Here is a 27,351-nt window from a genome sequence, read left to right as displayed (position 1 = left end):
CCATATAGTGTTGGGCTTACTTTAGTTTTGATGAAATACCTGATTCAAATGATAGCATTTCATTAAAAACTATTGTAGTATTTCTATATATGAATATGTCTCTCACTTTTGATTCTTTATTCGTGATTCTATTCAGATTGATAAAATGACAATCATCAAAGTAAACATAAACATGTTTATGTAATCGTAGAAATACATTTTTCAGAATATTTGTTTCCCCTCACTTTTCCCGCTGACTTTATTTATTTTATTAATCTTTTCCTTTCTATTGTTGACCGTTCTATTATATTATTTTCTTCTGAATTGGGCCGATCTGGAAAATATAATCCCTCATCGGGCTGATGATATGAGTGACAGATTTTTCAGTTTCTATTTAGATCATACAATATATTTCTTTAAGTTTATCTTATTGTTTGCACTCATAAAAATTAACTGATATTTACGGCAGCACCAGAGATGAAGAGCTCAGCTGGGTAGCTTTAACTTCCATCTACTTACACATCTCAGCAATTTTTGATTGCCCTATCGGGGTTGATCTTATGACAGTTAATCAAATAATTTGATATAGAGGCGTACGCAGCACCCCTCCGGTTAGCCCTGCTGACCACCAACCCTCTAGCCCTATCCTAAGCCCGGCCATTCCCCTATCAGCACATGACGTGCCGTACGCTGTGTCCGGCATCACCTACATTGTCGTCCGTGGTGTGCGAATGCGAATGGCCCGGCGTACAGCGAATTAATGAATATGTATTATGGCCATCAAAGGTGTTAATGGACACGACACGCCACACACAAGTTCGGGCCACTTGCTGTGGCTGGGTGGGTGGTGTTTGGTGGGTTGGTGGCCTGGTTGGCTTATGGGTGGTTCGCTAAGAAAAGCATTGTAGCCGCAAATTGCATTAGAAATGCAAACAAGTGGCAGCAGTGCCTAGTTGCAAAAGCGCGAGCTGCAGCGCGCCGGCGGCTAATTGAATATGCGAACTGCCTAACCGAAAAGCTGACGCAGACGCCCATTCCTCATGAGGCTGGGTTGATGGACAACAGAGCTGGCTCTATGTCGGGGCTGAGGACTGTCGTCTGCGGAGCACGTGTTTACCCTTCAGATGTTGTTATTGTTATAAACTGATTGACCGTCACGCCAAAACGGGCAAACATGCAGGCGTTAAACCGCCCCTCCGACGACCCTCCAGCCACCTTCTGCACCCTCTGCACCCTCTGCCTCCCCTGCCCCGTACTGCACTGGCCGTTCAATAGGTTTAGCTACGGCTTAAGCATCATTGAGTTTGCCCTGCCAGGGGTTAACAATATGCGAGGGCTTGGCTCAGCATTTAGGGTTGCTTTTCCGTCCGGTGTATTGACATCGTGGGAGTTTAACAGTTGTTAAACGTGCAACTGCCACCCGAAAACCCTCCTTCACTTTTTTTTCTCTAGTGCATTTTCACTTCCGGTTTTCGTCATGCACTTTCTATACTCATCGAATGAAAACAGATTGGATGAGAACAGATTGATTAGTAATATCTTAATATTAAATTCCAAAAATTATCAAAGAGATCTAAAAACTAAAAAACAAGAGGATATATAATGGAGAAAAATGAGGAAGTCTTAAATATATACGAGTCTTAAATATATATGAAAATAATATTGTAAATAAATCACAAAAAATAATGATGGAAAATGTTAAGGTTCGGACATGGCTAGGAATACAACAACAATATCTCATTCAAATATTTATTCTACTCATTTAAAGCCTAAAAAACATTTATTTAATACAAAATAAAAAAATATATATGTATATATAAGTATATTAAAATTGATTTTAACATTTGAGGTAACTATCAATATTTTCTACACTCTATACATAACATATTCGCCAAAATTCTTCCTCTACAGGGTATTTGTTGTTGATCATTCAACAGCGCAGTTCTAGTCTTTGACTTTGTGGTGTGTTTTCACAACTTTTTATGCCTTAATCTCATTTAAAATACTTATTTTTATATATGTATGTACACCTATATAGCTGTCTGTCTGCCTGTCTGGGGCAATCGCAATTGGGTTTTAGGTCGTTGAGCCCTGAGGGCTGCAGACGTTGGCAGCTCTGGCGCTGACTATGTTGCCGTTTGGCCTCTGCCCTCTTGCCTTTTGCTTTATGCGTGCACTTTCTTTATTTGTATATCTATATCTGTATCTGTAGCGTATGCCCAGCTCTGCTCTATCCCTCTCACTAGCGGTACGCCTATCGCTTTAATTGGAATTGTTTTATTTGCATTCTGCATTTTGCGCCCACATTTGGTCGTCGCTTTTGTTAATGTTGTTCCTGTTCCTGTTCCTGTTTCTGTCGCTGTCGCTGTCGCTGTTGCCGACTCTGCGCTTCACCTTTCGCTTCTGCTCTTGCCTGATATCTGTTGTTGTTATCTGCGCTCTTTTTGGACTGCAATTTTCAGTGCGGTTCGGTTAATCGCCCGGTCTTGCGTGGGATTAGTCCGGGGTAAACTCCCAACCATAGCCCTGACTCAGGCTCTGGGTCTGGCTTATTGTTCCTGTTTTGATTGCAACGCACAGATGTCTGGCCCGTTATGGCTAGGCAGTCAACCAAAGGTAGCTGAACAATTGCTTAATTTACACTTCAAATTTTCGAAATATTAACAGTTCCGTCCATACAATCTCACAATATTAGAGTGTAGTAAAAAGCAAGTGCTTTAAACAGTACACTAAAGTTTCCGTAAATATGAAAAGTACACCAAGCTTGATTATTCCATAGAAGCGAAAATAAAACAACTTATCTACTTTGTATAGTTAGACGAAGCCAATGATAATTTCTCAATGCAAGTTGTAAATCGTTTTTACAAACATTCCTCAAACCTCGTCTTCTCAAAATAAATTTGAAAATGAGTCCAAAAAATTAAACTGGCTTTTTATTTTCAATTCCATTTAGCTTGAGCTTTATAAATGAATTGGATAAATTGGATATTATAATTTCTTCTTCAGATTTATAATTACCCATGGGTTTATGATATAAGTAAATTCATATATGCATCGATAGCATTGATTTGATTTGGAATCTCTCAACGGTTTATTTAATAGCATAATTTAAGAACTTGAGAAATAATAATACCAATAATATATGTTTGTATTTTCTTTACAGGTAAGACAACTTAAACCAACTTTAAGAACACAAGCCATATAAGCTCTCCGCAAAAATAGGTGGGAAGTTGCGAGATCAAACTGTCAATAATGGTGAATCTTAACAAAGGTACTTGCCTACTATCCATTGACTTCGACTTCCGAAACTGTCAATGTGCTAAGAACTTTTCGGAAAAGTATTTTTCTTTTGTTCCGGACAGCAAATATCAAAGCGTACAAATGCAAAAACGAAAAGAAAAATCAAAATGAAAACGAAAATGAAAATGAAAATGAAATTCAAATTGAAGTCAAAGTTGAAGAGACGATAGAGAAACAAGTAAGAAAATTCTAGTCGAGAGTGCTCGACTAGATACTACCCTGAACCCAACAAATAAAAATGCTCATTTAGTATGGCTGAAATTTCAATTTCAATGTATTTAAAAATATAAATAAAATACCAAACTCATTTAATAAAATATAAAAATATTTTGAAACAATTAAAAAAAATTAACATCAGTTGCATCGATCGGGATTCGAACCGCGACTCCTCGATCGAGCGTCACGCTGCTAACACACTAGGCCACCTCACTCCTGCTAGTGGCGCTGGCAAAACTCAAATAGATTCACTGCTGCAGCGCCATCTATCAAAACTAAACGAAACTAACTGCTGATGTGATTCTAAGAATCTGCTAGAGTAACCAAACTATTAAAAACGCATATAAAGTATAGTTAAAATTTCAATTTCGGTGTATTTAAAAATATAAATTAAATAGAAAACTCATTTATGAAAATATAAAAATATTTTGAAACAATTAAAAAAAAAATTAACATCAGTTGCACCGACCGGGATTCGAACCGCGACTTCTTGATCGAGCGTCATCCAGCTAACACACTAGGCCACCCCACTCCTACTGGTGGCGCTGGCCAAACTCAAATAGATTCACTGCTGCTGCGCCATCTACCAAAACTAAACGAAACTAACAGCTGATGTGATGTTTTTGTTGTAGCTGCTGCACGTGCGTTTGTTAATTGGCCAAATATTTGATTATTTTTTATTAATTTTTGACTGAACGGAATTTAATGAAACTTTCAGCATATGATCTACATATTATATTGAATATTTGAGAAATTTAAAAAAAGAAAAATCATTCACAATTAGCTATAGAGGCATCTGATTTGAACTTGAATGTTTTTAGTCGATAAAAACATAACGGGATGATTTTTCGAATTTTAAAAGCAAACTCGACGTCCGCGCTGTATATACGGTCATTTAAAAAAAAAATTCAAGTCTCTAGCTCTTATATCTTCGGAAATCGACGCGTTCAAACATACGGACAGACGGACAGACGGACAGACGGACAGACGGACGGACGGACAGACGGACAGACGGACAGACGGACAGACAGACAGACGGACAGGGCCAAATCGACTCAGCTCGTCGCCCTGATCAAGAATATATATACTTTGTGGGGTCTGCCACGCCTCCTTCTGCCTGTTACATACATTTCAACAAAACCATTATACCCTGATTTCCCATTTTCAATGGGTTCAGGGTATAAAAAAGAGCAAAACAACAAGAACAATAATATCCGGTTTATTTCTGGATACGCCCCCTTTCTGTATTATGACAGGCGTCAAAGAAGCGGACCAAAAAGCAAAGTCGGTGTGCCCTGGGACCACATGTTATGGGCATTATGAAGGGGGATTTGCCTTTTAATATGTGCGATTGCTTGACTTCATTCAAGTTCTCTGCATTTTTTCCTTGGGCATATTCAGAAATCGACTCCTGAGTCCTGTCAATGAAATGCTCATTGGCCCGATTACAGTTTTTCCCCTGCCCGTTCTGCAATTACAAATTTTCCCAGCTGATTTAGAGAGTTGCTCCAACTCAGGCGCACACATATTTTCGGTACTTGGGTCCAATGGGCGGCAACCATTGCAAGTCACGCACTTCCGGGATGCCGACACGCCCCCTAATTGCAGTCCCTGCAAGAGGCAGGCCTGAGGGGAGAAACTCTAAAAGTCATCGCAGCGCTAAATTAGCAATTGTCATTCGGGTCTATTGGCACAGCGTGAGGAATTTCCATTTTCCATTTTCAATTGCTGCGCCGAACAGCTGACAGCAGAAACCGAAGCGCGTAGCTGTCTAAGCCAGACTCGGGAGAGAGCAACAGGGGAGCAGCAGGGGCGAGGGATGGGAAAACTCGTAACAATTAGCACTCAAGATTGATGGCTGAGAAAGGGAGCGAGGCAGGCAGCAGGAGAGGCTGCAAAATGCGGGAAAAAGAGAGCAATGCAGGGCTGATGAGGAGAAGCTAAAGCAGTCGGAGGGTAGAGCTGATGTGTGGTCCAATGTGGCACGAATGTGGCTGCGTATGTGAGTATGTATGTGTATGTATGTGTGCGTATGTGTGCGGATATGTGTGATAGAGGTATGAAACACAGAGAGAATGCCAGCTACTGAGGAAGGCGCACGATTGAGCTATTGATGGATAGTTCCCGAAGTAATCGAAAATGAGTGATAATATAACAAGAAACACAAGGAATAGGAGATATGATACACCAAAGACAAGAGATTCGAGTGAGGGTAAAATCTGATTAAACGTGCAATTCCATCTTATTTTCCTTATGGAAATTCTCAGTAATTTAAGAGGGATCAGATAAGGAACAACTTTTTTAGCCAAATATAGAATGTCGAATATCAGAAGTATTATATATTCGTATTAAAGCTGAAGAGATGTCTAAGAAGAGTTAACCCTCTGGTAAAAAGAACAAATAAGTTAACAATACTGATTAAAATGTTACATGAAAAATTTCCACTCATAGAGATGAGTCAGTTTTCCAGCAAGACGTCTGCCCTAACAAGCAGCTTGGCGTTTTAACAATTGATTTTTTTATAAAAAACTAGAATTCAGAACCCAGCTCAAGACAGGGAAAGAGAACCTATAAAATATTTTGTGAACCTGCTGAGAAGTTTACCTTTTGGGTCATTCAAAAGCGAGTCTAGCTGACACATGCTCAGATCTCTCAGCGACCTAATGATCCTTGTCGGCAACCCCGCAACATTTGATGCCATAAAGCAGTCCACATGCTCGAGCGCTGGCTCACACACACATGGTCAGACAAGTGCCTCATGCTCCATTAGCAGCGGACAATTTGTACCTACCGAAAATCCATCAAAACGCCGAGGTCCACAATAAAAACCAATTCCAATGAAATTTTTCATGGCAAAACGAAAAAATTCGAACCCAGCGAAAGACAACACGAAGCAGCGCGGCGAACAAATAGCCCAGCTCGTCGACTAGGCGAAGCCCTGAAGAAAGAATCTCCGAGAAGCTCAACCCCAGTCCCCTTTTTTATGGTGCAACAAATCTCAAGCTGGAATAAGAAAAAAAACGGAATACAAAAAAAAAAAAAAAAAAGAAACAACGGCCGATGACGACGACGACCAACGCAAAGTGAAAAACTGAACAAACAATACGGCCAAGGCGGCACCAGAACCAGCAGTAGCAGAACCACCGCACCACTGCACCCACCCGCACAGCTACTCCACCTTCGACAACGACAACAAGTTAAAGCAGGAGGCGGAGCAACAGCAACGCAGAGGAGAGCTGAAGCGAAGGCAATAGGGAATGGCGAATGGGGAATGGGGAATGGGGAATGGGAACGGGAAAGGGAACTTTACCACAATGACGAGAGCCCAAAGACCAAAGACGATGACGTTGTGGCTACGAGAGACTTTGTCTGTGTGTGTGCGCAATATCATATTATTAAGTGTAGCCAGAAGCAATTAAGTGTAGATAAGCAAACAATAATGTTCCTAGTCACGTACCAAACAGTCTTGGGACATTCTCTCACTTACCTACTAGCAAAGTGTGCGAGCTCTCTGCTCCTCTATCCAGCTAGTGCCGTCGTCCTCTAGTGCTCCTGTAGTCCGCCAGTCCTCTGGCTCATATAGTTCAGTGCAGGCGCTGATTACTCGCTGCTGTTTACTGGTCCTGAACTTCTCTTGATGTTCAATCACTCAAGTGTATTGGCCAGCAGCGATTTCAACTGGGTCTCCAGCTCTCATCTCCCATCTCCCAGTCCCCAGTTGTCAAGTCGTCCGCCCCCACTTCTCTCAGCTGTGTGTGTTTACTCAGTTGTTGGCTGTCTGTCTTTGATACATTTAATTTCATTAGATGCTACCCACCACGACAACAAATTGGCATCGGGGCAAATCCTTGTAGCTGCTCTACTGGCCATTGCTTCATGTCTTCGTGTGAGTGTGTGAGTGTGTGGAATTTAGTCCAATGTCCCAGATTGACAGAGGGTTCGGCTTTTGGCTGGATTGGAATTGATATTAGTTGCATGGCTTCACTGGAGTGACAGTTGTTTACCTACCTTTCTTGACAATCAATAAAGAACTGCCGAAAACATTATAGGACTGTACTTGATACAAAAGCAGAGCTCGCAACAAGCATTAAAATCAACATTTCACTTCGGTTTAAAGTATTTTCCCTCATATGACAACTTGACAAAAGATGTTTGAACTTCACTTTCAGCGAGTAGCGCTGCCATATTTGGATTGGGCCAATAAGCTACATCTGTATTGAATAATAAGAATGTCGCTTATTTTATTCTAACTTTCGAATATATACAGATTAACAAGTTTCCAGTGTTGATCCAAAGACTCGCTACAAAGCTCTTGCTCGTCCAACCATCTTGAAGCACGTCCCTTTTCTCATTTGCTCCAAACTCCCCATTTCTGGTTGCATTCTTGATTTTTGAAATAATTGCAATCCTGCGCTGTCATTCAACAGCGCAAGGGACCACGTCAGTTGTCTCTATCTCTCTCTCTCTCTCTCTCTCTCTCTCTCTCACGATCTCTCTCAATATCTATCTCTCTCACTCTCTCTCACTCTCTCTCTCTCTCTCTTCTAGTGATAATAGATCCTTTAATTTTCACTGAAATGCTAAAACACTCGTACAATAAGATCTGTCAATTCCCCTCTAATATCACTGGACCGTGCTATCACGACATAGAAGCTAACACAGCGTACGACATATACGTACATATGTATATCACCCATTTCGATCGCCAATTATAAGAGAATGACATCTAAATAGCTCAAATATCAACCCAAGTGCGGATAATTGCCAGTTAGCTGAGCATAAATAATATTGTGAAGGTGCCAACAACAAACAGCTACTGAAAATAATTGCCGTGATATCGATCAAATGCGTGTAATTATTCATGTGGCGGCTGCCACTGTAGTATTGAATTTTGTTTTGAATTGATTTTGTCTAATATAAAGTTTACGAATTTCTTGATACTTTTTCTTATTGCCTAGTCAAATGGAATATTTTATGTTATTTGAAACAAATTGTAAATTATAATTCTTTACTTGTACGTAGCCAAATCGAAATTTCGATTGCTCTCCGAGATACAACAAAAGCTTTGTTTTCGGCGTCTTCGCCGGTTTGCAAACTCACCCGCACACACACACTCACACACTCACACATACAATTTCACACATAAGCGTAAACAATGCGAAGCGTTGCGTCTCGTCGCACGGCGGCGTCGCGACATTTCCGCGACGATAGAGCTGAAAACTGACCACAGACAACACGAACGTAGCATAAACAAATAGCAGAACACACAACAACTACGAATGCAAACACTAAACACGCACACATATACGAGTACAAATCATAATAAACAAGCAAGAGAAATGAAATGTAGTTCGCACACACACACACGCACACATATACACACAGTGACAGCGCCTACGACACTTTTTTTTGCGTTTGCTTTTGACTTGACTTTTTATTTGCCTTTTGCGTATTCATATTCCACTTTAAACTCACACGCCTAAATGAGCCTAAATGACCCTGAACTAAAGTTAGAAGAATAGAAGACAATTGAAATGGCACATAAAATATGGGACATTCGTAAAAAGCTCCTAGAGCAGCCCCGTCAGACTTGATTTGGCTTTCGGATATTTTCTAAAGGTATATTAAGGAAGTAGCTAAGATGATATGAAAGAAATTCATGAGGCTGCAAGAAATGTAAATAGAATTAAAATGTAGCTGAGATACTATCTATGCATATATAAAATATCATATATATTACATACACTTATAATATTTATCATATATGTATGTATAATACAGTCCGGCTATAACAATTTCACTCATAGCGTCCGTGCTATTATTGCGACTAAAATACTGGTCCCCAGTAAAACTTACATATATAAGCAAGCTTGTACGTTTATTGCGTCTTCCGGATATAACGACGGTCTCTTGAGCATCGAACATACAATTAGTCAAGAGAAGTTAATTAGGCATCTCCATCTTCCCGTCCGTTCCTTTCAGCACAGCGATCTCTTAATTTACAAAAGACTACAATTTAAATAGATATTCTTGTATACCATAAATCAATAAATAAATATTTTTTCTTGATTTTCAACCAATAACTTGAAGTACAGTACATAGAAGTAAATAAAAGATGTACATACCATATAAAACAGACAATTCCCAATAGACAGCAAACTATAGGTATAAATATACATATGTATGTGTATATATGTTTATGATTATTTGATATAAGCCTCATCCCCGTTATACTACTCGAACAGGGTTTTTTATATGTTCAAGTCAAATACTCCCACCTTCAGCTTAAATTGGGAATAAACTTGATCAATTAGTTCAATCAAGCGAAAATATATTTTATTTTTAATTGATTGATTGATATAAAATGTTGGTATACCTTAAACTATATACATTCCATATATTAATGATGTCATCCTTTAATCCTAACAGTCTATTTAATCTGTTTGGCTGTAGAGCCCTTACACCATACACTCTTCATATATATCACATCTATCTGAATAAGGTTCCTTACTTAAGTATCTGAAAGAGTGTAAAAAGTATATATCGAAAGACATGGTAGACTCTCTGCCAGGCCCGTGAATTGCTGGGGAGCAACTTTGTCGCGCTGCTGCATTTACACAAAGTCTGACATTTCTGACAGAACTTAAATGTGTTTCCGCTCTGATAAACATGCGGATGCACGGCAGCCTGGCACCCAAATTTCTTTGACCAGAAGCAGCACCAGCCATGAACAAATCCTGAAATAAATAGCAATATTAGATATAGAGATATATCTAGATATATGTATGTGTCACGCACCCACAACATATCCCGGAGGTATACAATTTACATACTGACTCAGCGTCTTCGGTTCATCCCAGTATGCCTGACCTTTAGATGATATCAAGGTGCCTGGCATACAATAGTGACCAGAAGCATTTGGTTTGCATTGCGAACTCCAGTGTTTCTCGCAATCAACACATTGAGCATCCGAACCTGGACGAAAAACTAAAGCACTCACTGAAGACCACCGCTGCAGTTGGAGTCCACTTACTCAGCACCAGCATAAAGAGCATTCTCAGTACCAAACCGGGAAAGGCACCCATATTTAACCCGAAAGTCTCACAAGAAAATTTTACAAGACCCTTGAAAATCCGAAAAAATTAAATAATAAACAGAATTTCTCTAAATGTATGACACCTGATTGACGGGACAGGCGTACGTCCTCATGAGATTTCGGCAAAATATTCCCGACTTCGGACTGAAGAGCAGGTAAATCAAGCTGGACATAATGCATAGTTTGCCCCAGTGCCAGGCCTGTGGCAGTGAGGCCACATTCTCCGTACAATTACATCGCTGGAAACAATGCGTACAATACCTGCTCGGCTTATTCACAAACGATACCGGATTCAGGGCTACATTGCAGCCGATTTGCGGCGAAAAAACGCAACAGAAATCTTTGAGTAATTCTATAGAAATGAGAAAAAATGAGACAAAAATTCAAACAATTTATGTATATATAGGGATTCCTATAAGCTATAAGAAAAGAACTCACTTATGTTATGATGCGGGAGACTGCATTCAGTGTACATCGTTGAAAGTTCCGTCAAGGGGTTTATGTTGGTGGCTACGATTGTATTAGGATCACAGTGGAAGCCTTCAACACGCGGCTTACAATCAGTATTCCAAAATTTATCGCAGCTATAGCATTGGCATTTGACAGCTGTCAAATGAAACGAGTTAGATAGGATCCAACTATATTTTTATATATTGATCAATTGCTCACCTGATGGATAGAAAAGGATTGGTAGAAAGGCATAGAAAGAAATCATTGCTAAAGAAAAGGATTTTTTAACAAAAATTTAGATGAGTACTAAGTTTAGATTTATGAAAATATATTACCTTATGATCCTCGATATTTGCGAATATTGATTCTGATCCAGAGTAATGGCAATATAGACACATGTAGCAGCAATATATTTGACATCTGAACTTAAAATAAATTAAGTTTTCATTCTCAGCTTTCAGAGTAGGAATGGTATCATATCATATAATAATATTGCAGAACATTCGATACTTGAACTTTAAACCGATGAACCAAAGTGTGGAAATCCTTTAGAGGAGTTAGGTCTCCTCTCCAAGCATAGATATCGTAAATCCATTTGCAGGAAAATATAACAAATCGATAGCAAACATCATCTTTAATATATCATGAATAAATGTAGATCCATTACCCGTTATTTTTTATTTTAATAATACAAAATTTTTTTTTTAATTATTCAAAAATAATCTTTTTTTTTCTATACAAGCTATAATTGTACCAGTCCCTAATTTAAAGTAATCATGTGACTAAGAGATGTTGGAAGATAATACATGTCTGAAATAATGTGAAAAATATTCACATTAACGGGGAAAGTGAAGCGTTGGCTATAAAATTGGGTTTATTCATATTTATATATATATAAATGTATGTATGTATATTTACTTGAATGACATGAATAATAATAATAATTATGTAATACTGTATAACATTATTATCGGAATTTATAAATAGATATCAATAGACATCAATTCGATTAGCTAGCATTCGTGATCTATCCCTAGCAAAGAATCTGTTATTACATTTATTAACGTTAAGCTAAATGACGTTTGCATCTTTTTGAATGTGAACCTTATAAAATGATTCTCTTCCTTTTTTCTGTTCTTTATTTCGTATATACATATACAGATATATTTCTGGTTTTTTAATCTTTGTCTTAAACCGATTCTTCGGCTGGAGAAATTCTGTTGAATTTTGGTTTTCTTTAATGTTGATTATGCATAGTGGAACGACCGAGCGAATGTTCCGAGAAATTAACAACAGCCGCAACCTTTGCTTTGAGTTGAGGGAGTGCTGAATGCTAAATGCTGAATGCTCAATGTTGGCTCTGGGCTGTTGGCTGTTGGCTTTTGGCTGTTGGCAGAGCTCTGCGAGATCGGCCAGACAGAAGGGACACTAATAACAGACATCCAGCGGGAATTAAGTGCATTCGCACAATCCGCAGACGAACTTTTCGGCATTCGCCGAGCTCCATGGAGGATGCCACACATGGCTGCCCCATGAGCGGCTCGCAAATCGGTTAACTGAGTATCAGAGTAACCAGCTTAGGAATTAACCAGCCAACTGTTTATAATCTCATTCGATCAGGACTTTAATTTTCATTTTTAAATGAGCTGCGGCTTCTTCTGCGATTCTTTCTTTTGTCAGAGAGTTTAAGGCTTTGCTCTCAAACATTTTTTCATACCATATAATTATAACTATATATGTAGGCATATATAATTGTTTACCTATATAGTTTTGCAGTATGAAATATACTTAAATGCAAAATTAAAAATAGTTTTGAACAAAATTAATATTTGATCTAAATGAAAACATGATCTCTTCTTTCAAAGTCAAAGATCGAATTCTATGGTTCCTGAAGAAGTATCCTCAAAATTTGTGAGATCCTACTTCAAGATTTACATATATTTCATCTGCATTCTGACAATAAAATCTCGATATTGGCCACAAAAGCAGTGACACTCAGGACCCTGACACTGGTTAATGTGCACATTCTTCAGACTTACATCAGAGTCTGGCAAAAGAAGCTCATCGCAGCCTGCACCGACACCTGACCACATGCAACACAAATTGGCCTTTCAACTGGGGCTTTCACATTCTACCACTCCTTGCAACACCCCCCGGGCCACGCCCACACTTTGCATTGTTATTCAAATGCTGTGCCATTAATACTTCACTGGCAATTTCGAATCGAAGAGTTGTAGTCGATGCCAGCTGACAGTTGAGATTGTGTGGGGCTCGCATGTATGTGATCGTATATGTGTGTGTGTTGGGTGCCTGTGGCTTTAGCTGGAGTTGCATCTTGTCGCCTTTCATTTGATTTCCAGCAGCTATTCATATGTAAATGTTCTGCTAGAGACTTCTGTACACACACCCACACACACGTACGACCCTTGGCCATGCCCACATCCGGCCAAAGCTGGTGCAGTTAGCTTCTATTTTTTTTTTTTTTTTTTTTTTTTTTTTTTTTTTTTTTTTTTTTTTTTTTTTTTTTTTTTTAAGGCTCGCCCTGCGAATTTCATATTTGAAAATGAAAACTCAAGTGTTTTGAATTTATTATTTTGGCATTCACAAGCTTCCCACGATTGAGAGCCGCAGGGCTCTGCTTTGTATTGCTTTCAGTTATAGTATTTCTTATATTCCCATATTTCCACTCAGTAATTTGTTCTATTTTGTGTTTGCCGTAATTTCTGGTCAAAGAAGCCAAACATTGTCCGCAAACAATTGGCCACAAACTTTGTCCTACGCAGTGCAAGTGAGCCAAGAGGTTTCGTAACTCCCTGGTAACTCCCCTCTGGTACCGGCTCGGATTCGGTCATAGTTCCGGCTCCCAGCAGCCGTTGCTGTGCATTAGCGGAACAATGTAACAATAAACTCCACACATATGACAGCCTATCTCTACGAAACTCTGATTGTATCGGGCGAGCGGAAAAAAAATGATTATAGTTCTCAATGAGGGGACGAGAAATCAAAATCAAAATCATTTGTACGACTACCCGATAACGCTCTTATAGTAGAGTAGTATAGAAAGAATGGGGGAAGAGAGCAGAGCTCTGCAGTGAAACCCAACAACAACAACAACAACAATGACGACAACGAACAAAGTGACACTAGGCAACATCAATAATAGCAACTACGAACAACAACCCTCAGAAGAAAAGGTATTGAATTTCAGTGCATGTCTTTGTATCCCTCACATTTTTATTTGTATTTCTATACCCGCTCAAACACGCAAGCGAGTACATTAGCTCTTATTTTCTATTTGTATTTTGATAGCCGCTCAAATGCATTGGAGCAAGCGAGTATATTAGTTATTTTTCTCTCTCTCTCTCTCTCTCTCTCTCTCTCTCTCTCTCTCTCTCTCTCACTCTCTCTGTCTCTATTTGTTTTATTTAATTTAATTTTTTTTTTAATTTTAACAGTAACTTTAACATTCGATAAGATTAGTCTATAACGCCCAATGGGAGCGTGGTACAAATTATTAATAATTCTACTAAGAATGTTTTTTGTATTTAAAAATACTTGTAAATTATTTTTATTTATTTACTTATTATTTAATTACATTTACATTTACATTTACATTTAGAATCTAAAGTTGATCGAATTACCCTCGTCTCAATAGAAACCTTTTCAACAGCTTTTTTATAAAATTGGATAAGCAAAAGTCAACAGAGCATTATCCAGTCAGATACGCCCGCCTGCAATAGATGTATATATTCTATTTTTTTCGTTTTTGTTGAGGCATTTAATGAATTTATCAGCTGTGGCCATCGCCTGGCTCGTTTCTGAGGTTTCGTTCTCAATTTTATTTTTTTTCTCTCTCTCTTTTTTTATTTTATTTTATTTCTTTTATTTTGTCTTGGTTCCATTTTCAACTTGAGACATTTTCGTAGAACTCTCTGTGCAGCTCATTTTGGGTCATTGTGAATTCAAATTCTTGTATAACCATTTTCCTAGTCTTACTCAGAGAAGTTCTTCTTTATTACCATTTGATGTGCCACATTCGCTCTAATGTTAATGGATTTGTGTCTGTGCTCGGGGAGGCAGGGGTCTCAGATGCGCCCTCAATCATGTCGCCAGACAGTCGTCAATGTTTTGGTATAGTTCTCTCAAATCTCTTCAATCGGATGGCTCCAATTGTGAATGTCTGAAATTGCGCGCATTCCAATCGAAAATCTGGGTCTAATAAACTTCATTAACAACTCATATAAACGGATAAGCGTTTGCCCATTGGATTGGGCTAGGAATTCCGCGTGCTGTCAGGTCTGTCCTTGTTCTATTTTCTATCTTGCTCTAAATGTCATACTTGTTCATTGTTGTTATTCGATTTGAGTTGATACGTTGCACTGTTTCATTCCATTGTTCCAAACAAGATGAATCGATCAGTTGATACATGAACTTTATATATACACATATTACTTCTTGTATTATTTGCATTTATATGCTTCCATCCACCTGTTATGCACAATTTATGCTCCGCTCAAACACTTTAAATTCAAGTTCACTTTCAAATTCAACCTAGTCAGACACGAACTTGCAATAAAGTAGTCAAAACATTGAATAACTCTCATGTTCCGTTGTCTGCTCAACACCCAAATGCACGAAAACAAGTAGCGGGTGGAGGCAGAGGCGGAGCAGCAGCAGCAGGAGGAAGAGCCGCAGTCAGCAATACAACTATAAGTAAACACTGTAATTGTGGTTGGCAAACGATGAACATGAACCGCAAAACTGCAAAACCAGACTCCGGGGTATCAGTGGGACTAAAGCAATCTATGAACTGACTCTTGAGCACCTGCTCACACCTGTCTCGGCTGCTAGACGGAGGTTAGACGGCAGCCGCATGTGGATTAAGGACAAGTTGCAACAACGCCGTGGGCCAGGACTACCAGAAAATCTAGAGACAGATCCAGATGCAGATGCGGATGCAGATGCATTTGAATGGAACAACAACTAGATACAAGACACTACGGACGGATGGACAGACAGACAATCCAGCCGGAGGGACGACAGTACGGACGGGACTAACTAACACCGACAACAAGACAATTAAATTATGCAGGATTCTTGCTTGTTGTGCAAAGCGTTTGCATTTGCTTGCTTTTGCTTTTGCTTTTGCTTTTGCTTTTGCTTTTCGATTTGGATTTGTGCTTCAGTTTACGCTCCTGACTCCGGGCTCCTAGTTCTCCGGGCTGTTGGCGCTTGTATTTTAATAGATTTGCATATTGAACTACACAATAAATTAAAAGTGAAATATTTACTCAATTTTTATCAAACAGCTGCAAGGTATTAATTCTGTCTCTCTTTCTCTCTCTCTGATTCTCACTCTCTATCTCTATCTCACTCTCACTCTATCCCTCTCATTATGGCAAACAAACAAATTATTTGTCTTAGCTGTCAAAAACAAATTTGAACCAGATTTAGAGCTTAAACTTCAAAGAAAGTTAATTGAGTTATGAAATTTTATTTATATATTTATGATTTTTGTGCTGTTTTAGTTTGAAAAATGTATTTTCAAAATGTATTTTTGTAAACTTTGTCTTATATTTCCGGAAAGTAATATTTATTCACTTAAAATAAAAGTAATAGCAACCGATAAATTTTACAATCAAAAGTAAATGTAATTTGTAATTTGGTATTATACAATATGTATATTTAGAATAATGGTAATAGTAATAATAATAATTGGACATGCCCATACTATTTTCGCGATCGTTTTTTCTATCTTTTTTTTTATTTGTAAAGATTTTATTCCAAATTTAGAAAAAAAGTCCATATGAAATACAAAAGATTATTGCAAGTATCTCGATAGTGACTAGGCAATGCTACTTTAAGAATTTTTTCTTTTCTTATTAGACAGACATATTTCAAGTAAAGTATAGTGAATTACTAAATTAACAAAGAGCCTTATTACCACATAGAATTACATTTATTATTATTATGTGCAAATTAAAATGGTTCAAGGAAATCTTCTATTGTAGACTCCCAATATATTTTGTGAAGATTGCTTACGTCTATCAAGGCCCTATTTTTAACTAATCATTTGCACAATCCTTGACACGCTCGCCTATTAAAAAGAGCTTAAGCTACCAATTTCTGCAACTTATATAACTCAACCAGTGACATGTTCGTGCGTGTCGAACTATTTCTTTGATTGGATCGCGCAGCAGCTCCGACCTGGACACCTTCGCTCCGCTACGGATGCAGCCGCGAGGCATCAAATTTGAGAGACACTGCAGGCCAGTTGCAGTTGGATGCCCCTCGGGTCTCTACTCCCCACTAGCAATGATAAATCATCTTTTGTTTTCTTCTTTTTTTTTCCCCCCTGGGTTTTTGGTAAGCGTTTCCCATGTTGAACGCCTCTTCAGAGCTGCCGCCAGCTGCTGCCTGTTTCTTACCTTCTTCTTCTTCATCTTCATCTTGAGTTGTTGTTGTTGTTGTTCTCTAGATGCATTCGTAAATTTCATTGTAATTTTATGATTATGGCCGCACGCATTTTGATTGATACTTTAGCACTACTTAGAGGCCATCGGCCCCACGAGGACAGATGCGTCGCACCCTCAACTTCGGCCCTGGAATTGGAATTCGATTTCAACTTCATAATGATGATGATGATGACGATCATGGTGATCATTATGATGCTCAGTGTTCCAGCGAAATTCAATTTTGGAACGAAATGCATTTCGAGGTTTTTGAATACATCAATCTTGAAGATGGGGCACAAACAAAAAACTTCCTGCGGCGCACAAATTTTCAATGACTGCGGCTACAAAACTGGCGCTCATTATGCGCGTAGGCGTGGCCATACCCAACGCACGAGAGGGAGACCCAGACAGAGACAAGGGCGAGTGGACAGGGAGGGTGCGAGAGAGGAGGGGAGAGGCTAACCTTTCGGCCATGTCCGGCCACAGGCACTTGTCGGCCCCATCATCATTTCGTATGCCGTTAGGCCGCCCAATGTAATTATTCAATACATTTTACGTGCGTCGCATGCCAAACAGCTAGCCACGCCCCCGTCAGCAGCCGCCCAAGTATGTGGCGGAGGCCGAAGCTTTGCACTTAAACTTCATTAGAATATGTGTGCACAATGTGTCGTTGACTCACTCTGCCTCCCTCTCTCGCTCGCTCTCTCTCTCTCTCTCTTTCTTTTTGTCTGTTTTCTACTGTGTTTCGCTTTTCCTTTTACTTAGTTTGTTGGCGCACTTTGCAATTTATTAAACATTTTATTGCGCCCCAAGGCGTGCTATGAGTAAAATGCTGAACAATGTGGCCAGACGGTCGAAACTTTGCAAGCCCCCCGCCCTTAGCTGCCAAGAAGCTGTGGCAACGTTGGTTAAAGAGCCGCACAATCAAAGCGAAAGCCTAATGCAAAACCAAACACACACAGCGGGAGCTTGGCGCGAAAGGAGAAGAGGAGAGAAGAGAGGATAGATGAGGAAGGCAGCTGGGAAGCAAGCAATGGGAGGGGAACTGGGAATGGCTTGGACGCACACGAAGTTGTTTGTGGAACAAAAGAACCGTAAAAGTAAAGAGTTCTTAAGGTGTTGCACATTACGTCTAATGGCCGCTCCTATGGCAGTTATATTTAAAACTTTTGATTATTAAGCAGTTAAAAATTCCTTAGTACAATTTACAAGGCAGAGACTCAGAGGCCAGCAATCTAGCCTGAATCATGACCGAATCTAGACAGAATCTTGCCCTCAAAATTTATAAATCCGCTCCATAACTTCGTCTCTCTTTCGTCCCCAATCTTAAGCTGCCTAAAAGGTAGCATTGCCTTAAAGAGTCGTTATTTCATCCACAAATAACAACAAGTAAATATTATTTATTTAAAGCAAACCTGAAAGTCTTTACTCTGTTTCATAGTCCAATTTGCAACTATAAGAATAAAGCGTACATATACTTATGTGCATGCAGACATACATCCATATACATGTAGTCTATAATATTTCGCTGGTTGCCGTGTGCCCTGTTTCTTGTTTACCGTACATGATAACGACTAAGCTCTGCTGATCTCGTGCACACCCACACAGACACAGCTGAGTTTCCAGTGTAACGTCAGGTTCACTTGCAACCCGATGCTCGGCAGAGCTAAAAGAATGAATTTAGGTCTTCCGGGCGAATGCATGCATTGTAAGTCCTTAGCCAGGCACCCCTCAGCACCCCAATTATAACGCGCTAAACAATAAAGAAAATAATAATAAAAGTCTAGTACACACACAAACACACTCTCGGATAGAGACATGTGAATGCAAAGAGCAACCCTCGCTAATGAAGCTGCAGTTTGATGCTCTTCTGCGTCCACTGTTTGCACATACAATTTGCCAGGCAATAGAAGTAGGTAGCAGCTGGATATATATGTGTAAGTGTGTGAAAGAAGGAGGGCGAGATTATCACCAGTAGCAATGGACATTCATTAGGGAACGAACTAAATAACCTGCAATATCAACAGTTGCGTTCATTTGTAGCATTGAGCGATTCAATACTGCTTGGTTGCTCTTAAGAATATAAATGGAAAGAATGGAACAGAGAGAGAGAGACAGAGAGAGAAAGCGGGACCTTAAAGCTTCGTGCGGCTATAGTTATAGTTATTGTTGTTGTTTTTACGCGCATTAAGGCAATTTTCAATGTGCTATTCCATTACCACTCATACACACAAACACAGAGAGAGGCACAGCTGAGCCGCCTGGTAACCGCAGGCAACATGTGCACACACACACACATCCATAGCGTATAGATGTGCATACATTGTGAGAGTGAGAGACTGGGAGAGCAAGCAGCCAGCAGTGCTTTATTTGCTGGGAACAAATACTTCCAACATCAGCTACAACAACCACATCAACTAAATCACAGCTGCAGGCAGGCGGGCGTCGGCTCTCAACATAAAAACGCGCCGCCAACGCGTCTCGCATGCTATCTCCCTCTCGCCCGCACTCGTGTGGCTCACTTGTAACCAGTGTTGCCAGGTTTTGAGACATAAAAATAGCAAAATCGTCTCTAAAAAATAGCTGAAAATAGCTAAACAAATTTTAAAATAGCTTACAAAATTGCTGAGAAACCTTTATGCATTATGCATTTACTTTAAATTTTATTTTTAAATGTTATTTAATAATGTTACAATTTGGTCCACATCCAAATCATCATCAGAATTATATTTTTGATTAACTGGAATCATGTTTAAATGAAATCATGGAAAATGTTTAAATTTTTTGCCCAAAGACGCCAATCGCAGTTTTATGTTTTTTTTTTTTTTGTCGCGGCATGCATTTTAATATCGTGCAATTTGGCAAAAACACTGCATTTGCAGTATATACAATACGCCCGCCTGTTGTCCGACTCATCCTCCTCAATCCAATTCTTAAATTCGGTGATTGTTTTCCAGGAATCACGAAATTTCTGCTTATATTTTTTATCCATCACATACAATTAATGCCAAGAAGCGCGCCAAGAAGAACTAGCGATGGTGTAAATTCACAACTGATGTTATAAGTACGATAAAGTCGTGGTGGTAGTATCGCGCAGATCATTACGTACAATTTGGGACTTAATCGAAAAATGTTTTTTTTTTTGCTTTAAATTCTAAAATCAAATTCAAAATATTCGTTTGTAAAATAGCTAAATTTATAGCTAATAGCATTTTCAAAATTTTCATAGCATTTAGGGTTCAAAAATAGCTAAAAATGCTATTAAATAGCTAATCTGGCAACACTGCTTGTAACATTTGTTTTGACATTGCACGCCGCCGACGTCGTCGCCGACTGTCCAACTGTCAGTCAGTTAGTCAGTCAGTCATTCAGACGATCTGTCCTGCAATCAATTTTTTTCGCAGCTTGTTTGTTGTCCGATGCACTGCACTATGCGCTTTTTTCCAGTCTCCAAGTGTAAAGTTTGAAATTAGTTTCAAGTTTTCCGTTTCTTTTCCTTTTCTTTTTTTTCTGTCCCTCCCCCTCAGAGCGTGCGACATTTTTTGTCAACTTTTAGTAAAGTGCTTTGGGAAACAAAAACAAAAACAACAACAAGTGCAGAGAAAAGTTGTTGCTATGCACTTGTCAACATTTGTTAAAAACTAGCCACGGTCATTTATTTTTTCCATTGATTTTGAGTTTGAAACGAATGGAAATCGGAGAGTTTTTGAGTACTGTTATGTGGATGGAAGCAAATGTAAGCCGGAGAATGTAAGCTTTAAAGCATTTCAATTCTCCTGCAACGAATGAATATGGACTTAAAATGAAACGAATAGAAACGAATTATCCAGAAAGTGTTACAATAATAGAACAATTGGAATGGGGAAATAAAAGTTACACTGATGTTAAGCCTGTTGCAACCAATCGAGTATTAATAATTTCCATTTCGTTGTAATGAGACGAACTAAACTTAAAACTCAATAAATAGAACACTACATATTTGCTAATGGGATAGCATGAAATATTCAAATATTATATACTGAGGTTAGTCAGTTTTTAATTCAAAGCATCTTTATTCTCCAATGGAATCTACAGTGAATTCATCTTTACTTCGCAACCCCTTCCATTCAGTACAAGAACAGCTGGTATATATGTACGTATTTTGAGGCGAGTTTCCAGTAAGACTGTTGCAGTCGATCTTAACCGGCTGCATAATTCTCATTCGTTAATGTTCCAAAACAAAAATAAATTTATATGAAAATAATTCATTTCTGATTTCCTTAGGACTATCGATTCCGATAGGCTATCTTATCCAATATCAAGACAGACTATACATATATAATCCAAATTTCAAGTCTCCCGTTGCACTCGTTGCACTTCGTGAGGCAGTATAAATACTTACTTATACGATTACGTAACTTGTGACAAAGAAAAGATTTGCGTTGTCCCGTTTTCTTGGTCTTTTGTGATTTCCTCATGCAGTCCTATAAATAAGTTAAAAAGGTATCTGGACTTAAGTCGAAGCTGTCCTTTGCAGTGTTTCGCCGACTGACTGCATTTTCATTTCGATTCTGCTCGCGGCGAAACTACTAGAAATGCATTTTTATTTTTATACCCTAAACCCATTTTCAAAGCTAAATCAGGGTATAATGGTTTTGTTGAAATGTATTTAACAGGCAGAAGTAGGCGTGGCAGACCGCACAAAGTATACTTATTCTTCATCAGGGTGACGAGCTGGGTCGATTTAGCCCTGTCCGTCTGTCTATCCGTCCGTCTGTCCGTATGTCCTAACGAACGAAGATATAAAAGCTAGAGACTTCAATGTTTTTTTAAATGTCCGTATATACTGCGCGGATGTCGAGTTTATCACCAAAAATTGATAGCTCATCCCGTTATTTTTCATCGATAAACAACCTTATCGAAAATCCGTTATAAAATTAAATCTCCTACATCTTTAGAGCTAGAGTTTTCAATTTTAAATGTAGATTTATATGCAGTTTATAGAATTTTTGTTATAATTTACCCCCTACCCTACTTGCCCTCACCACTAAATTTGTAGAAAGCGTATTTCAAATACTAGAGCTTTGTGCTTTAACAAATGCACGCATTTTATTGTGCCTGTGTGTGTGTGTATGTTTCTTGTGTAAGTAGAAAGACGCGAACATTGATTGAAATAGCTGTTGCTCGAAGGGCTCAGGGGATCTCGTAGTCGAGCACTCTCGCCTTGAGCTTTCTTACTCGTTATATTTATTTTTCATCAAAATTTTCCCGCTGCTTCTCGTCTTGATTTTCTATTAGCCGAATAAGAAGAAGAAGCAGTGGTGGTGAAAGAGGCGACTTAAGAAGGAAACGAAGGCAGCGGGCGACTGCAGCAATGACATCTGCTGGCAGAACGATGAGGCAATTGCGATTGATAAGGGTTTTTCAAATACTGCAACAGTGCATGTGTGTACGTGTGTGTGTGTGTGTGTGTGTGTGTGTGTGTGTGTGTGTGTGTGTGTGGGTGTGTAACTAGACTTGTTATTCGTATTGTTGTTGCCACACACGATGCCGACTAGGCACAGTCCGAGCGTGTGTGTGCCGTCCCTGAGGAAACTATCCTGTGATCCAAAAATAACAGTTATCCCAGCTGCAAGCAGTTTCGTTTTGAATTATCTTAAAGTAGTGTTTCACACGTTGTTTGTGTCTTGGTTGTTAATTAAATGTAATTTAATTAAATGCAAATTTGGATAATTTAATGGAAAACTGGCAGCAGCTTTCCCGTTTTCCCCCTCAGTTGCAGCTAATTAGCATAGGCAAATGACAGAGACCCGAATCAAATGTTAACTAATAGGCATACACACATATATACTTACACACACAGGCCCCAAAGATAAGCCCGAGGGCGAAAACAAACCTGCTGAGTGTACGTGTGAGAGAGGGAGAGAAAGGGAGTGAGAATAGAACTAAGTCGAAGCGAGAGAGGGGCATTTGCGAATCGAAAGAGGTTTAAACAACAACAACAGTAGGGAATTGGAAGGAGTGGGTGATTTCCCTCATAATCGACCATTTCATTTTATTGCAAATTTCTTGCGTAAATTAGTCAAATTTATGCATACCTAGTAATGTCACTGATCAATGAAAAAATGCGGGAGGGAAGGATATAAAATAATATAATGGGAAAGGATGAGACCATGAACTAGACATTTGCTTCTGGAAGCCCTCGCTGTAGGGTAGATGCGTAGAATTTTCATTTCTGACCAGCAAAAAAGCGCCAACGGAAGGAAGTTGAGGCAATTTGCGAAAACGATTCGCCAAATGACGGATAACAGATAAAAACAGCGTGAAAAGGCATGCTCAATGAAAAAGTCTTTCTTAAATAAGCTCTGCGATTTCATTAGCGGTTAACATTCATGCTAAACAGCATGGTTAACAGCAGACAAGAAGTTCGTTGCACTGATAAAAGAGCATAATTTAACAGCAAATGAAATAGTGCTCCTTTCTCATTGCTTATTTTTTGTCAAAGTGTCGGCAAATTAACTGATGAAGCTGGCGGCAAAGACGTCAAAATAATTAGATAAACATTTAAGCTAAGCAAAGAGCGGCCAAAAGAAAAGAAAAGTAAAAAGGCAACAGCCTTAAAAAGCCACAAGCAGGGGCAAAGAAGCGAAAAAACAGAGGAAGAGCACGCGACAAATGTAGACGCATAACGGCAACGATGGGACTGAGAGCAGCAGTAGAGGCAGTGGAGGTAGCAGCAACAGAAGTTGTTGGAATGGAAGGGGCAGAGACAGCGGGAGCAGAGGCCTCAGTGTACGTGACCATAACATGAACTGCCCCCCGCAAACGCAAACGCACACAGACACAAACACATAGACAGCTTGTTGGCTTAAAGTGAAGAGAAGACGACGAAGCGACGACGACATACAAACAGGAAATATTTAACGTGCCTGCAACAACAACAACAAGAATAACATGCAGTAAAATATAAATAAAAATAATAATAATAATGGGCAAAAAAGTAGGGAACTGAAAGCAGCAAGAGGCAAGAGCATCGCGAGGGTTGCTGGCCCTGCACTCTGAGAGAACACAGGCAGAGACATATGTACAGAGCGAGTGAGAGAGCGAGGAAACGAACCATAAACGAATGCATAAGCGTGCGTACGTGTGTGTGTGGGTGCACTGGTCGTGTGCCGACTCGGCAAAGCCGAAGCCGAAGCAGAAGCAGTGAGTGGCATTGCAATAGTCCTCGCCAGACAGGGGGTTCAGTTAACGCTCTTTCGGCCGAAGTTGCCGTTAGAATGTCCCATGGGCCCTTTTTATATAGGGAAATTCTCTGATCGCTCAAGAGAGACAGAGAGAATGCGCGAGAGAACGAACAAGAACAAGAGTGAACAAACAAAACAGCCGACGCGTCGCGACGCGACTGTGCGACGGCTTCGCTCCGAGTTGAACAACAAACAACACAAAAACAGGGAATTTCTTACTGCTGCCTCTGCTGGTGCCGCTTATGCTGCTGCTGCTGGCCTTTTACGAATTCTATAAATCAGTCTTTCATTTTCTCTTTCACATCATTCAGCCATTTTCTCTTTGACGCGACGGACGCGTCTGCAGTTTGCAAGCGGACGAACGGCAACGAAACGGGCAACGAGCGCACGAACAAACAAACGTTTGAGAACTTGGTTTTTTATGTGGATTAATTAAAACAATGTTCTATGTGTTTATGTGTATTCTCTGCTAGCATAAAATAATGAAAATACAAATAGAAATGCAAATGCAAGTACCACAAAGTGCTTAAGTATCCCAATTGCAATAACAAATGCACAAGCAGCAGAAGAAAGAAACAAACAAGCGTGCGTGTGCTGTGATTCGGTCTATGTGTGAGACTAAGTGTTATGTGTGAGTGTGCTTATGTATGTGTGTGCGTGTGAAACATTTAAGCTTTAAGTGCTGGTAGCGTGCGCTGCCACTGCGCTTTGGATAGCCGCCGTCGTCGCCGTTGGAGGAGCTGCTGTCTAACATTAAATGTTAGTATACCAACACAAGCATAGTTAAATATGTATAATTACTACAGGAAAAAAAATAAGAAAGAAAAAAAAAAAAACAAGAACTGAATGTCTGCAAAGATGCGACGGCCTCTGAATATGAACGTGTGTGTGTGTTAAAAATAAAAGTAATCAAAAGGGGGCAACGATTACGTCGCCGTTGTCGTCGCGTGCATTGCTCCCTCTCAGCTGCTGCGCATGTGTTTGTAGTAGTGTAGTTGTGTGTAGTGAAGTGTGCGTTACATACATGCATACACACATACATGTATACACATGCATACATATGTTAATATGTGCATGCCTCGTATGTGTGTGCTTTAATTTTGTCAAACTATTAGAGCAGCGCTTACATTTACATCATATGTTAAATAAACTGTCGGCATTGTTTATTTTTGTTTGCCCACGCAAATATGCAATGATTTCTTTTTCGCCTTCTCTCTCAGTCTTTCGCCCTCGCAATCTCCTTTCCTATTTTTCTCTTTCTCTCATTTTTGTTGTCGCGCTTTGCCCACCCAAATCGACGCGCGCTTTTCATTCATACCTCGCAAATGAAGCATGCTCAATTGTGCAAGAGATGGAGGAGGGGATGGAATGGGCAGGGGTTGGAATTTGTGCTGGGTGGTGGATACACACACACATACAGGCATCTTACAAGCGGAAGTGGAAGTCACTTTGTATACATGAATATGTGTATGTGTGCACTTGAATGTGTGTGTGTATCTAATGGGATTTTCTAATAAAATTTAAATTGTTGGCATTTCTACTATAAGACAGGCCGCCAATGAATTTAATATGAAGTGTGTGAAAACAACAGCCACAATCACAACAACAATGGGAAATAAATGAAATGTTTAGTGTGTGCCTAATATGATATATAACAAAATATATTTTTAATACAAAAATAAATAAATAAAATAAAATAAATAAATAAAATAAAATAAAATAAATAAATAAAATAAAATAAATTGTGGAATATGTAATTAAAAGCCCCAAATTGAAATAAATCACCAAAACATAAAAGATATGAAAAGTAAATATCCTGTAAAGGCGAAACGGGAAATGTTCTTCGCAGGTGAAATGCCGTCGGTGAAACATGAAATGCAAATGTGAATAAATGTAACACTGTGAATAAAGCTAGGAAATGCAAATCCATTCGTGTTTCGAAATGTGGAATAAATAAAAAATATTCTATAATAATACGAGAAAGTCCATACAAAAAATTGATGAATTTCATTGAAAGTAACTTTGAAAAATTAATCGTAGTATTTAGGAAATTCAAATTACAATATTTAATTCTTACAGATAAACGTTGATAAAACAGACATTTATTTGTAAACGACGTGAAAAAGACAATATTAAGGAAGGAGAAAAGCAGATACATATTTTTACAGTTAACATTAGCTACGACAACTCAAATAAAAAAACAATCTAAAACTGCAAACTACAAGTGGATTCCGATTAAAAACTAAAAAGTATTTAAGAAAAGATCTTCATACAGAGAAAACAAATCGTGAGAAATCTTTAAAAATCGTATTACATCCATTAAATAAATATTCCCAAAATAATAATTCAAGATACGACCTGTAAAGATACGAATGAAAAGTAAACATAAGTACATATACATACATGAGAGTACAGGCAGCATATGTATTTATTATTCATTTAGACTATTTAAAAACGGTGATGTTTCCAGTTGGGTTATATATTCAGTCCAGTATTAATCTTATGCAAATGGAATCTTCATAGTTCTGTGAAATGAATGGCAAGATATCCTGCTCGAGAGGTAAACAACCTTTAATCCATTCAAAATATTTTGAGTTTTTAAGTGACATCAATCTGATTTTTCGTATAT

At 38.9% G+C, this 27,351-nt stretch overlaps 2 protein-coding genes across 10 annotated transcripts in view; one reads left to right on the top strand and one right to left on the bottom strand.

Annotated features, from left to right (window-relative positions):
* jing (AE binding protein 2 jing) overlaps positions 1–27,351 on the top strand; it is a 196,333-nt gene that overhangs the window by 153,726 nt on the left and 15,256 nt on the right. Inside the window, exons 1-2 of one of the 9 annotated variants that reach the window (XM_089472170.1) lie at positions 22,327–25,481; positions 26,802–27,282. The exons of 5 other annotated variants lie outside the window; for them this stretch is intronic. The gene's annotated coding sequence lies outside the window, so the exon portion shown is untranslated. Of the gene's footprint in view, positions 1–3,216; positions 3,251–22,326; positions 27,283–27,351 lie in introns of those variants that run through there. 3 more of the 9 variants (XM_089472174.1, XM_089472171.1, XM_089472169.1) reach the window with 3 other exon arrangements.
* LOC108615660 (uncharacterized) lies at positions 9,806–10,720 on the bottom strand. Its single transcript, XM_018010319.2, has 3 exons — positions 10,529–10,720; positions 10,294–10,482; positions 9,806–10,232 (listed from the first exon to the last, which is right to left on the bottom strand). Exons 1-3 carry the CDS (start codon positions 10,578–10,580, stop codon positions 10,003–10,005), a joined length of 471 nt encoding a protein of 156 aa, XP_017865808.2. The 5' UTR covers positions 10,581–10,720; the 3' UTR covers positions 9,806–10,002.

The sequence above is a fragment of the Drosophila arizonae genome, chromosome 5 (genome assembly GCF_054131065.1).
Source record: "Drosophila arizonae isolate 15081-1271.41 chromosome 5, UAZ_ARI_1.0, whole genome shotgun sequence".
Classification (NCBI taxonomy): Eukaryota; Metazoa; Arthropoda; class Insecta; order Diptera; family Drosophilidae; genus Drosophila; species Drosophila arizonae.
Note: the sequence above shows the minus strand (reverse complement) of the source record. Positions and strands in the feature narration are given on the sequence as shown.